Raw genomic sequence first — 14,508 nt, 5'->3', positions numbered from 1 at the left:
AATGTATCATGCCTCTCCTAGTTTGGCCAGCATGAAACTGAAGGCAGATTTTTATTAAAAGCACTATACTTAATAATAATAATAATTTTATTTATATAGCGCCAACATATTCCGCAGCGCTTTACAAATTATAGAGGGGACTTGTACAGACAATAGACATTACAGCATAACAGAAATACAGTTCAAAACAGATACCAGGAGGAGTGAGGGCCCTGCTCGCAAGCTTACAAAACTATACTTTTCATTATGAACTCAGTATTATGTTTTTGTATTGCAAAAATACTATTTGCCAAAAGTTTTTACGCAGCCATTCTTCTTTGTAGAGATTTTATGTTGCCACTTCGCGGCAGCTGAAGCGTCTGGATGCCGTCAGTAAATCGCCTCTCTACACTCACTTCAATGAAACACTCCAAGGAGTAAATGTCATTCGAGCTTTCAAAGAACAGAAACATTTTATCCAAGACAGCAATCTACGTCTGAACACCAACCAGCGCTTCTACTTCTCCAGCTTTGTAGCTAACAGGTATTGAATTGTAAAAGAAGACTTTAGTTAGACGGCTTTAGTCAGGTGTCCTACTCTCACTTTTAGTTTTCAGAAGAAGACATTAGCAGTACTACATATCCATTATTTCTCTTTAATAGCAATAGGGGACACAGGACCGTGGATATATCCCTTGCTGCTAGGAGGCTGAACACTAGGGGAAAAAACTGTTGTCTCCACCTGGTAGACTATAACCTCTCCTCAGAAACTAAGCAGCTCAGGTTCAGTTTAGTATCCATTGGAGGTGGACTAGACCTGTATCATGTCTTTTGCAATTTTTTCTTTTCTTTTGTTCCTTTTTTTTCTAACTAGGTGGCTTGGATGTCCTCCATCTTTACTCTTCACCCCAGGGAGGACACACCATGCACTGCTTCAATAGTGTACTTCCCTGTGTTCCTCCATCCCTTGAGGCTGCTGCCGTAGTGTAGTGCCAGCTTTGTCCGAACATGACAGAAGGCGGAGTTTACTTCTACCACCCCTCTTCGAGGACCAAGTCTTTACTGTGCCCCCTCTTCCATGCACTGTCTCACTTCTATTTCCACTCTAGGAGCTCTTTGGAGGCCCTTTTTGAGGAGATTTTCTCTCCTCTTTATTATCCAGGAGCGCTCTTCCCCGTTTGGCGTCTTATTTTACTACCTTTTTGCAGCAAGGGTTCCTTGTGGTGCCTTTTGCATCAATTTTGGAGGTTTAGGGTCCCTTTGAGTCTGTCTTTTGTCGGTCCCCAGATTTTTCTTTCTTCCATGCATTCTATATCAACATCCGTACAGAGGTGGGTGCTTCAGAGCTATCTATGATCTTCAGCTCCTAGAACCTATTGTTCCTTCCCCAGATTCGGAATACATACTACTCTGACCTGTTCACAGTTCTCAAGAAGGATGACTTTGTCTGACCCATTCTGCGCTTGAAGAGTCTCAGTAGAGTTGTGCGGGGTAGAAGAATTTGCAGGGAATTCGTGTGGTCCATGGTCGTGTCACTGGATTTAGGAGAATTCCTCTTTTTGGTAGACATTTGCAGCTCGTGTCTTCACATTTCCATCACTAAGTCCCACCAACTTTTTAATCGCTTTGCAGTTTGTTCTTTTCACTTCCATTTTGCCTGTACTGTATTTTGGCTTTGCCACATTTCCGAGATTGCTCACCAATGTGCCCGGCACATGGAGTAAGCGGCATATTCTTATTTTGTTTTTTAGAATCAAGATGACAAGTGCCCAAACCAATAATTTTTCAGAAAGTAGACATCCCTTCCCTTTATTTTCATAAGATATAAGAGAACTTTGAGTCAATTCACTAAGAATATTTTTTGTGCTCTAGTAACCTGAGACATATGTTCAGCTTGTAGGGTGCAAAATGGTGGTCTACAAGACTGCGGTTGTTAGGCAGTGTGTCCCTAGCAACAAGACTGTCGGCCATGACTTGGCTGCTCAACTCTTTAGCCTAATTGGCATAGTGCTTAGATCAGAGAAGAGGAGAAGCTAGATGATAAGAGCCAAGCTCAGCCGGTGTAACAATAAGCGCAATAAGGTGTGCTGACTCTTGTAGTAGTGCTAATAGATGCCCTGAATTTCCCCTTTGATGGAAATGTATTGTTTATTTAGTTTGATGGAGGTTTAGCTGTTAGTTGTAATCTTTGCGTTGTTTTGTTTCTTAGGTGGCTGAGTGTCCGCTGTGATCTCCTCAGTAATTTCATAGTCTTTACAGTTGCTATTGTGGGGGTGCTTTTCAGGGAGAGCATTTCTCCTGGACTCGTTGGCCTTGCTATAGTGAACTCTCTTCGGGTAAGTATACTTTGCCAAATTAAAATTTTTACAAGTACGGATTTTTCAGAAAAGGGCGTCCCAATATTCAATTAAAAATGACAATGACCTGATTTCCTATTTTGAAAACCTTCATTTCACAAACACAACACAAAAAATTTGGACCTAATTATAAAAATTAGAAAATCTTAGTTGCTGGAAGCTAAAGATTAGGCATCCCAAAAAAAAGGACATTGGTAGATAATGGGTTAAATAATATCGAGAGATGGGATAACTGATTTGCATAGCACCAGTCCATCAGGCGGGTCAGTAATCGGTAACTGCTGGATGGGAGGTCTACGAATCTCCTTAAAGTGGTTGTCCCACAAACTAAGTACATTTTAATTAATGGCTGTTGGAATAAAAGTAAGTTCCACGATTGGATGTGTTAAAAAGAAATGTTCCTGTGCTGGGATAATCTTATAAATGTGCCCCTGCTGTGTACTGTGTAATGGCTGTGTCTCACCATACAGGAACATGGTCTGATCATTCCAGAGCTCCTGGGCAGGGGAGGAAGCAAAAGAGTATACAGACATTACAGCGGGGGATCACAGCTTCTGGCTTCTGTAAGGAAAAACATTTCCCAGTCCCTGCCTGTTTAAAAACTTGTTTTACATCCTAAAAAGGATCAACTGTGAACCCCGGCTGTCCCGTCTGTATACTCTTTTGCTTTTCCCCTGCCCAGGAGCTGTGATATTTCCGACCTATTACCTGCATGGTTGGACATATTCATTACGCAGAGCACTTTTATAAGATTATCTCGGGACAGGAACATTTTTTTTAACACATCCAATTGTGGAACTTATTTTTATTTTAAGATCTATTAATTAGAATGTACTTTGTTTGTGGGACAACCCCTTTAACTCCCGGGATTCCCAGCTCTTGTTTTGATCAGTGGGGCTGGAGTGTCCTCATTGCAGCATGATGCACATATGACGTTGCACCAGTGAATGTGTGCACTTACTTATGTCTCTTCTTTGGGAAGTTTGATGCATACCAATATGACTGTCAAAGGGACTTAAAGGGACCGGTCATGTTGAAAATGGTATCTGATCTGCAAGCTGGATGTTATAGAGTAGGAGGAGCTGAACATATTGATGCCCATATTGTGGGAAAAGTTTCTTAAAAGCTTGCATTTTCTTAAATGAAATCCCTTGTGCTTGTATGCACATGAGTCCGGTGGGCGGTGCTAATCAGTATTTGACAGTCATCCCTCTGTCTGAGCATGCAGATATAGCTGTCAATCATAGATTAGGACCACCCAAGGGGCACCAGAGATTTCAATAACTTAAATACAGGTTAAAAAGGATCTTTTCCAGCAAACCTATATATAATCGTGCGCCGCCTCTCCTTCTCTTTACAGATTGGACTGCATGTACAGCGGGACATGATCCCTTTAATTACCACTCATCTTTCTCAGTAACCTGAACAACATACGCCACTCACATATAAAAAAGTGCGTTTCTTAAAGCAGAAATGTGCGCAATGCAAGTCTTAATGAATCGGAGCCCCATCGTATCGTCTGCACCTCCCCTTATTCCAATGATGGCTGGTGGTGTTCCTGTAGAGGGGTCCACTGGGCCATAGGCAGCAGCTGGCCTAACCAGACTCTACTGGAATAGATGTCTAAATATCTAATAATGGTAAAAAGAGATAATTGCTGTTTTTTTATAGTTGACAGGTGTTTTAAAAGAGGCCGTGCACACTGCTACCGACATGGAAACAAACTCTGTTTCTGTGGAGAGAGTGAAGGAGTATTGTGATGTGGAGCCAGAGGTAAGGACCTGTATGAGCGAGGGGCATATAGTATTATAAATATGTAGCTGGACTAGTCACAGCACTTACTATCCATACTGTATGTATTAAAGTAACACTCCAGACTTAATGCCTTTTTGACATATGACATATATTTTTGTTATATGTTGCGTCCCTGCCTTTGATGCGGGCTCACATGCTGAGCCTGCATCTTTCCCCACACATGACAGCTGATTTAATCAGCCGTAATGTGCCTTTAACAGCCATGGGTGGATCGGTGCTCTGCCACGGCTGTTAACCTGTTAAATCCTGCTTTCAGATATTGACAGTGGGATTTAACACGCGCTGACAGGGGCGCGTATCGATCCACGCTCCAGTGACGTGATCGTGGGGTGCTGATGGGTTCTCATGACAGCAAAAGGTCTGCTGATGACCCCCATGCCTCTCTACCCCTTCCAGGTTTACTATTTTCTGCCCCCAAGTTCCTCTACCTACACAACAACCCAGTACAGTAGCGCAGTCCAGTAAGTGAGAGTCCTTTCCTGAACCCATGGTTATTCATCCTCCTTTGCCTTAGGGGAACTAATTTGCCACTATGGTCGTTCCTTAACTTCTCTGCTTGCTGATGCCTTGGGGTACTCTCTCCGTCTCAAGTTCACTATTCCGTCTTGGCCCCTTACCTCTCTCTCTGGCAAACCTGGGGCCGCGCTGCTTGACATCCTGTCCCTGGACCTGTCCCTGGACCACCACTCTGTCGTCCTGTCACTTTCTCTCTCACTACCCACTGAGTCGGTCTCCACTCAAATCAGGGCCACTCGCGTCACGCGGCTCTACTGACTAGTCAGACCATAGGTCTGCTTCTGTTGTACGCTGGGCCCTATCTGACTTCTTGACAGGAAACTGTCTTAGTACCTTTATTTTGACCCCTTCCACTCTGGGCTAGTCCCAAACACTAACTCTAACTCTCTACTGTCGATCAAAGTACAACGCCGTCACTAACAACACTTTTCACAATACACATTACAATACGTGTGTCTTCAAGTGGGAATGTGGGCAGTATGTCCATCTCCTTACAGTAAGACTGCAAACACATCCTAATTGATTGTTTTACTGTATTTCTCCTATGTTTTATAGAATACTAGCTGAAGAGCCCGGCGTTGCATGGGCATAGTAAATATCTGTGGTTAGTTATATCACCTCACTTCTCTTATTTTCCCATCACGCCTCTCATTTTCCCCCCTCACATCTCTCATTTTCTCCCTCACACCTCTCATTTTCCCCCTCATTCCTCTCATTCCCCCCTCACTCCTCTCATTCCCCCTTAACACTTGTCATTTCGACCTCACATCTGTCATTTTCTGATCACTACACTATTTTCCCTTACTCCTCTCATTTTGCGCTCACACCTTTTCATTTTCAACTCACACCTCTCATTTTCACCTCACACCTCTCATTTTCAGCTCACACCTCTCATTTTACCCTCAGTATATACATGTTTGTCATCTCCCTTATATATAGTATACACCTGTATGTCATCTCCTGTATATAGTATATACCTGTATGTCATCTCCCCTGTAAATAGTATATACCTGCTGTATGTCATCTCCTCCTGTATATTGTATATACCTATGTCATCTCCTCCTATATATAGTATATACCTGTATGTCATCTCCTGTATATAGTATATTCCTGTATGTCATCTCCCCTGTATATAGTATATACCTGCTGTATGTCTTCTCCTCCTCTATATACCTGTGTCATCTCCTCTTCTATATAGTATATAACTGTATGTCATCTCTTCCTGTATATAGTATATACGTGTGTTATCTCCTCCTGTATATAGTATATACCTATATGTCATCTCCTCCTATATAAAGTATATACCTGTAAGTCATCTCCTCCTGTATATAGTATATACCTGTAAGTCATCTCCTCCTGTATTAGACCTCATTCACACATTATTTGGTCAGTATTTTTACCTCAGTATTTGTAAGCTAAATTGGCAGCCTGATAAATCCCCAGCCAACAGGAAGCCCTCCCCCCTGGCAGTATATATTAGCTCACACATACACATAATAGACAGGTCATGTGACTGACAGCTGCCGTATTTCTTATATGGTACATTTGTTGCTCTTGTAGTTTTTCTGCTTATTAATCAGATTTTTATTTTTGAAGGATAATATCAGACTTGTGTGTGTTTTAGGGCGAGTTTCATATGTCAAGTTGTATGTGTTGAGTTGCATGTGGCGACATGCATGCAGCGACTTTTGTGAGATGAGTTTTGTGTGGCGACATGCGTGTAGCAACTTTTTGTGTCGAGTTGCATGTGACAGGTTAGTGTAGCAAGTTGTGTGCAGCAAGTTTTGCGCATGGCGAGTTTTGCACGTGGCGAGTTTTATGCGTGGTGCGTTTTGAGTATGTGCAAGTTTTGTGTGAAGCAACTTTTGCATGTGTTGCAGCTTTTGTACAAGTGGCAATTTTTCCGCGTGTGCAAGTTTTGTGTGTGGCAAGTTTTCCGTGAGGTGAGTTCTGCACGTGTGGCGAGTTTTGCGTGAGCTTAGTTTTGCATGTGGCGAGTTTTGAACGTGGCGAGTTTTGAGCGGCGACTTTTGTGTTTCGACTTTTATGTGGCGAGGTTGGTGTATGTGTGGTGAAATGTGTGCTGAGGGTGGTATGTGTGTTCAAGCACGTGGTAGTGTGTGGCGCATTTTGTGTGTGTGTTCATATCCCCGTGTGTGGTGAGTATCCCATGTCGGGGCCCCCCCCCTAGCAACTGTACGGTATATACTCTTTGGCGCCATCGCTCTCATTCTCTAAGTCTCCCTTGTTCACATCTGGGAGATGTCAATTTGCTTCCAACACTTTTCCTTTCACTTTTTCCCCATTATGTAGATATGAGCAAAATTGTTTGGTGAATTGGAATGCGTGGGGCTAAAATTTCGCCTCACAACATAGCCTATGACGCTCTCGGGGTCCAGACGTGTGACTGTGCAAAATTTTGTGGCTGTAGCTGCGACGGTGCATATGCCAATCCCGGACACACACACACACACACACACACACACACACACACACACACACGCGCGCGCACACGCCCACGCACATTCAGCTTTACATATTAGATTGTCTCCTTAGGCTCCATGGACATCAGAACATGATTCAGCACCATCAGAATGGCCACACTCTGGTAAAATAGAATTTCAGAATTACGGCCTGAGGTATAGGAAAGACCTAGAACTGGCTTTAAAGAAAGTCACTGCGTCTATTGAACCTGGAGAAAAGGTTGGTGTATTTTTTTTTCTGTTCAGGAAATCCTTAGAGCATTGCCTGTCTGAGAATCTGAGTTGGGATAAAGCTAATTTTTGTCCTATAAGAAATGGGAATATAAAAGATGTGAACAGATAATATAGCATTATAATATAAATTCTGCTTCAGTCTTTAATTTTTAGTCCTTTGAATGTTGCGTCCATTGTCAGGTAAAGGGGAATGGTCAGAGGACATCATGAGAAACATCACTGCTGTCTTCAGTGACTAATTGCATCACCATGGACAAAGCGCCACTCAGGTCCAATTCATAGGCTATGTTCACATGCTTCATTTTTTTGCTACGTTTCTATGCAGGAAAAGCTATGAGATTTCAAAAATCTGATGTATACGCTTGTTTTTTTCCTGATTAAATTTGAAAATTGCAACGTTTCTGAAAACGCTTTTGAGTCAATTTTTCACCCATAGAAAGCTATGAGAAAGTAAAAAAAAAAATTGCTGCAAAAACGCAACAATGTTTTTCGCGGCATTTTCTCTGCCTTTATAAAACATTTTAAGTGAATAAAACTAACTTTAACATGTACTGTAAAGAAAGCACACGTTCCCATCACCAGTCGTAAGGATTCTTGCATACCGATGGGGAACACTCAACGATTTCAAATACTAGGCTCTAAAGTGCCCCATTGGAATCAATCCACGCATGCACGGTGCCATTGCTCCTGGGACTGTCAGTGGCTACCAAGTACAGCGCTCTTGGGATGATTGGGGGTCCCAGCGGTCTTTTGGATAGGGGATAAGTCACATTGTTGCATCACTGCTTTATTGTTTTAATTCATTTTGATCAGACTGTCTGATGCTGGTATCTGACGTGATTGGAGTTTTTCCTGGTTAATATGGTTGTCCAGCCTAAAACGACAAGTCTGCAGTCACTCTATGGGACTGCAGACTTGGGAATCCTCACATCGCGCTCACTTCAAACTGCGAGGATTCTCCTGTGATTGCTCCGGGATCGGCGGTCATGTGACTGCAGGTAACCAATATCCATACTCCCGATCATCATTCGACTGGATGGGTGCGGCCTCACTCAATGCAGCTGTATTAAGCTAGGCCGGAAACAGTCTAGTCGGATTGTGGCCAGGAGTATGCATATGATATTCCTAGGCTTACATGACCACTGTTCTCTGCGCTGGTTCCTGGAGAATCGTCACAGTTTGCAGTGCACGCCATGTGAGGATTCCCACGTCTGCAGTCAATGCAGTAAATATGAAGAAAATACCATGACACTTCCAATTGACAAACACCCTCAGCACTTACATGTCTGTCCCTCCGTGATGGCCGTGAACAAGGTATGATAGACCGAAACGTTGGCCCATCTGCACAGACTGCTGGTATGCAATAAATTCATTCTTTATCACTTGCAACTGGAATTGCAATGATATTTTCTTCATGTTTTCTTCATAGTTACTACCCATTCTACCATGGAGCACCTGCTTATACAGTGGGGCAAAAAAGTATTTAGTCAGTCAGCAATAGTGCAAGTTCCACCACTTAAAAAGATGAGAGGCGTCTGTAATTTACATCATAGGTAGACCTCAACTATGGGAGACAAACTGAGAAAAAAAAATCCAGAAAATCACATTGTCTGTTTTTTTAACATTTTATTTGCATATTATGGTGGAAAATAAGTATTTGGTCAGAAACAAAATTTCATCTCAATACTTTGTAATATATCCTTTGTTGGCAATGACCGAGGTCAAACGTTTTCTGTAAGTCTTCACAAGGTTGCCACACACTGTTGTTGGTATGTTGGCCCATTCCTCCATGCAGATCTCCTCTAGAGCAGTGATGTTTTTGGCTTTTCGCTTGGCAACACGGACTTTCAACTCCCTCCAAAGGTTTTCTATAGGGTTGAGATCTGGAGACTTGTAATGACCAGAGGTCCGAATAAGATCCAGTGAGTCACAAACCAAGACCAAGGCAGAAATCTCCAACGGTATTTACTCAAAGGCAAATTAATCAAGGTAATATGGAGAATATTAAGGCAGATGCACCCCAAAGATACACTAATTCAGCAGCAGCTGAAATCACTGTGCCACTCCAAGGTCTCCTGAGAACTGTGTACTACAACAGACTAGTAAGAAATTTACCTAACAGGCAACTAAAAACAGGAACAAGTGTAAATTGAATGTAGTGTTATTAAGGGAGCCCCTGGAATGGCACATTGAGTATAACTTACACAACTCTAATATAAGATACACCTCTAAAGTAACAATTTAACACTCTGAGCAGAGATACCCGGGTATCTATAACTATGGTACCGTATCCTGAGATGGATTTCCTCTCAGGCAGGAATCCGCACAGGCTGCAGCCAGTTCATATTTTCAGCGCCAATAAGTTACAGCAAACTCCTCTTGTCTTGTCGGCCGATGCCGAGCCCAAACGCCGGGGACTTAGTTAGTGGTCTCACGATGTAGTCTCTGCTTCTGTAGCTCCTAGGAATGCTTCCACGACAATCCGTCCGTCTCTGTATCAGCAGTCTGTCCAGACTTGTTCCTCCACTCAATGCACAGGGAATCCACAGACTTCCAAATACGTACTGGGTTCTTAGCAAAGTCTCCGTCTTTACTTAGATAAAGGGTTAACTCCTCTCCAGGAAACGTTAGCAACACAAGTCTCTCACAGAGTTAAACAAAAGGTTAGCTCTTCTCCAGGGGAACGTTAGCAACAAAAAGTCTCTCAAAAGCTTCTTTTCCTCCAAAAACACTTGCAGTAAATCCACACAGTCTCTTTTTAAGATCTCACAGCAGCTTCTCCTTTTCTTCCCGCCTTTTCTCTCTCAGCTCTCACTTCTCACTTTCACTTTACACTCGAGACACTAGACCCCACCCCGCAGCACACATTGTCTCTGGGAGGTCTGTCCTCTGCTGCAACAGGCAAAAACCACAGGGTCCTAGTGCCCTCTCAGTGGGACTACAGTTCACCCTCTTACATGCCACCCCACTAGAGGTTGGCGTCCTCGACATACCTTCCCACTCAAATTCATCTTGAGCATATCGCTGAGGCGGTATTCCTGCCGTAGATCGCGTAGTTCTCCTGAGTCCTACATCAACAGGTGCGACCTTAGAGGGAGCTAGAGTCTCTTCCGTGGTCGTGTTAGTGGCCGTAAGTGGAGTTGTCTCCTCCTGCGGCTCGATGTCCTGTGATACAGCGTCAGGACCAAGCAGTTGACCTGATGCACTCTCCTCAACAACATCCTCCATATCCCCAACATTCTCATCACCCGAGGCCAGATCGGTCACAGGGGGCAAATAAGCAGGCGCAGGAGTAAACACACCATCAAACTCAAGATCATTCAGAGCTTCCGCCCCTTGGAACATGGCCTCTGGCTCTAGGGGAGTAGGCGCCGAATCTTCAAACCAGCACCGTTGTAACATGTTACGATGCAAATTACGGGTTGGCCCCCCTGTCCCCACCGGTTTGACCTCGTACACTGGAATCTCAGGGTTCACCTGTTTTTTTATCAGATACGGTATCGCCTCCCATCGGTCACTCAGCTTTCCTGACCGTCGTTTTGTCCTCACCAACACTCTGTCCCCCGGAGAGAACAGCTCTGTTTGTACAGGTCGCGTGTCCTTATGGACCACCTGTCGAAGGCGGTCGCCCACCACCTGATGCACCACCCTCAACCGCCGCCGATGCTCTCGTACCCACTCGGATGCAGTCCGAAGGGGGGCGGAGGAGGGATCTGGCATGTTCAAATCCTCAATGTCTCGGCCAGGTCTACCAAACATCAACATGTGTGGTGAGTAACCAGTAGTACTGTGCACCCTGTTATTGTAAGCCCACATCAATTCGGGGAGATACTCAGGCCAGCATGTCTGTTGCTGACTCTCTAAGGACCTCAACATTTGCAACAGGGTCCGATTAAAACGCTCACACGCCCCGTTACCCTGAGGGTGGTAAGGCGTTGTTCTCGACTGCTCGATACCATAGAGCTGGTGCAACTCTTTCATCAGCGTCCCCTGAAAGCAGGCCTCTTGATCTGAATGTATTCTCTGCGGACACCCGAACACTTGGAAGAAATGTCGGCACACTGCCTCAGCCGCCGACTTGGCCGTCTGATCTCTTGTCGGCACCGCTACAGCATACTTGGTAAAGTGATCTGTCATCACCAGGCAATAGGAGTACCCTGACGTAGAGTACCCTATCAACACGTAGTCAATCATGAGTAGCTCCAGTGGAGCTGAAGTCTTAATAGACTGTGTGGGAGCCCGCTGCTCAGGGCTTTTGTTGAGCCCACAAATTCGGCACTGCCGACATGCGTCGGCCACCATCCCTCCCAACTCAGGGCAGTAGAGGACTCGCTGCAACCACTGAAGTGTCTTTTCACTTCCAAAATGGGCCCCCTTCTCATGCGCCTCACGAGCGACCACCGGCCCCATCCCCACAGGAATTATCAGTTGGTACCGATGCTGCAGCTCCGATGGCAGGTACACCTTACGATACAAAAGACCTTGCTCCGCACACAATTTATCCCATTGTCGAAGGAGTTTCATTCCTTCCATGGACAACTGAGCCTTGTCCTCTGCACTGGGCCAGGCCTTGTTTTGTACCCAACGGCGCACAAGTGCAATGTCCGGACACTCATCCTGGACTCTTGTCCAATCTGAGGGTGTTTTACCCAGTACACAGGGCATCCCGGTGGCCACCCCACTTGAGTGTACCACACTTTGGAAGATAGGTATCTGCCCCAAAGCTGGAGTTTCAGTGTCCTCAAGTTGTTCGTCAACATCTTCCCCGGATGACCCAAGGGGCACCCTTGACAATGCATCTGCATTGCCGTTCTCTCGACCAGAGCGAAATTTAATGCGGTAATTGAACTTGGCCAGTCTGGCGACCCACCGCTGCTCCAACGCCCCCAGTTTTGCATTCTCTAAGTGAGCTAGCGGGTTGTTATCTGTCATGACTAGCACCTCAGCTCCTGTTAGATACTCGGCGAAGCGTTCTGTCATTGCCCACACCAGGGCCAGCAATTCCAGCCGGAATGAGCTGTAGTTAGCCGGATTTCGCTCGGAGTCTCTTAAAGATCTGCTGCCATAAGAAATCACTCGTTCTCGGCCGTCCTGCACCTGTGCTAGTACTGCCCCCAACCCATGAAGACTACCATCGGTATACAACAAAAAAGGGGTGTCAAACCGGGCGTAGGCCAGCAATGGGGCACTCGTTAGGGCGGTTTTCACTCCATCAAATGCCTTTTTCTGTAGGGGCCCCCATGGAATGGGGCGATTTCGAGGACCCAGCGCTGTCCCTCTCAAAAGTTCATTCAAGGGACTCACCACTTGTGAGAATTTAGGCACAAACCGCCGATAGTATCCTGCTAGGCCCAGGAAGGCCCGCACTTCTCGCAGGTCACAAGGAGGTGGCCACTCTTGTACTGCCTTAATCTTACTGGCTAAAGGTAGTACCCCGTCCGGGGTCACCAGATGCCCCAAATATTCAATCTGGTTTCGTAACAGTTGACATTTTTTTGGCTTTATTTTCAGGCCGTAGCTCTTGAGCCGCCGGAGAACTTGACGCAGCTTCTCCAGATGATCTTCAAATGAGGTTCCGAACACCACAATGTCGTCTAGATATATCAGGACTGATTCAAAATTTAGATCGCCCAAGCAATGTTCCATCAGGCGTTGGAAGGTTCCTGGGGCGGTAGCGAGGCCAAAGGGCATCCGGTTGAACTCAAAGAGCCCCATTGGCAAGACAAACGCCGTCTTGGCCCGATCTTTTTCAGCCATTGGGACCTGCCAGTACCCGCTTGCCAAATCCAACGTTGAGAAATACTTGGCCCGACCCAGGGCCGACAGGGATTCTTCAATACGGGGTAAAGGATATGCGTCCCGTACGGTGTGGGCATTCAATTTCCGATAGTCCACACAAAATCGGAGTGTCCCATCCTTCTTGCGGACCAAGACTACAGGGGCCGCCCAGGGACTCCGGCTCTCTCGGATCACTTGGTTGTCCAGCATACTGGCCACCATGCTCTTCACCTCTTGATAGAGCGCCGGAGGAATTTGACGATATCTTTCTCTAATGGGTGGAGTATCCCCCGTTGGAATCTCATGCTCAATCGTCTGGGTACACCCAAAGTCCTCTCCATGTCGGGAAAATGTCTCTTGATGTTCCCACAAAACTCTCTCCAACCGCTCCAACTGCACGGGGGTCAGCTTCTCCCGATCCACTCCCATCTGCTCCATGATCACATGAACATTCCATTCCTCCGTAGGAGGTTCAGTCCGGCCTACCTCGACCGCGAATGTCCAGGATGACTGTTGGTCTGGTCGCAATTCGAACCCTGCATTTTCCGGCACCTTCTCTGCCGGCACGAACAGTTCAGCCAGTATGGTCCCAGCGGGAATTGCAACAGCTTCATCTAAAACATTGATGCATCGGACCGGCACTCGTCCATTCTTCACAATCGCCAAAGACCGGGCCACATGTACCTTGGCAAATGAGGAACCCTCTCGGGCGGGCTCAAGTAGCACTTCAAGCCCATTCAATCTCTGTGCAGCTCCCACAGGCAGCATTAAGAGTTCCTCTTGTCTGGGTCCCAGCAGGATCGGGGCCCTCGAAGTCACTCGGACCCGGCCCACCCGGCCACCTGGGACCGCACTTTTCAGCAAGTCGCAACTCAGCACTAGACGGTGTAGAATTCTCTGTGTGGGTCGGTGTCTTGTCGCACGGGCCCAGTATCGGGGTCCTTCACTGGCATACATCTGGTGATTCAAATCTCGCAGCACGTTCATTCCGAGCGTCACTTCCATCCCTCTTCTAGGGGGGTGATCCACCAGTACTACCCCTTTCTGCCCCAGCTCTTGACCAAACATTTTTAGTTGCATCCACACGATCCCTTTGACTGACAATTGACCATTATTTGCAGCGGTCAGTCGTATCACTCGGCCATCCTCTGGAATCACTAGTCGACTGAAGTATCTCTCATATACTTCTAGAGGCATTATAGTACATTCGGATCCCGTGTCAACTAAGCACCTCATCTTCCGCCCTTCAAACTCTGCTTCTATCACTGGACTACATGCAAACAAATCTTGTTCATTCCGTCGAGGGCTTTGTGTGGGTGGGGCCGCTGCTGCTTGCCCTCTCATGG

The 14,508-nt window shown here is 45.8% G+C and overlaps 1 protein-coding gene across 1 annotated transcript in view; it reads left to right on the top strand.

The window, feature by feature from the left end:
• The window catches only part of LOC138645062 (multidrug resistance-associated protein 1-like), a 109,897-nt gene that overhangs the window by 88,347 nt on the left and 7,042 nt on the right, over positions 1-14,508 (top strand). The window contains exons 25-28 of the mRNA XM_069734090.1: positions 324-523; positions 2,189-2,315; positions 4,008-4,109; positions 7,224-7,370. Of these exons, the coding sequence (XP_069590191.1) occupies positions 324-523; positions 2,189-2,315; positions 4,008-4,109; positions 7,224-7,370 (576 nt within the window). The remainder of the gene's footprint in view (positions 1-323; positions 524-2,188; positions 2,316-4,007; positions 4,110-7,223; positions 7,371-14,508) is intronic.

Source organism: Ranitomeya imitator, chromosome 7 (assembly GCF_032444005.1).
Source record: "Ranitomeya imitator isolate aRanImi1 chromosome 7, aRanImi1.pri, whole genome shotgun sequence".
Lineage (NCBI taxonomy): Eukaryota > Metazoa > Chordata > Amphibia > Anura > Dendrobatidae > Ranitomeya > Ranitomeya imitator.
This window is presented reverse-complemented; position numbering and strand designations above follow the sequence as displayed.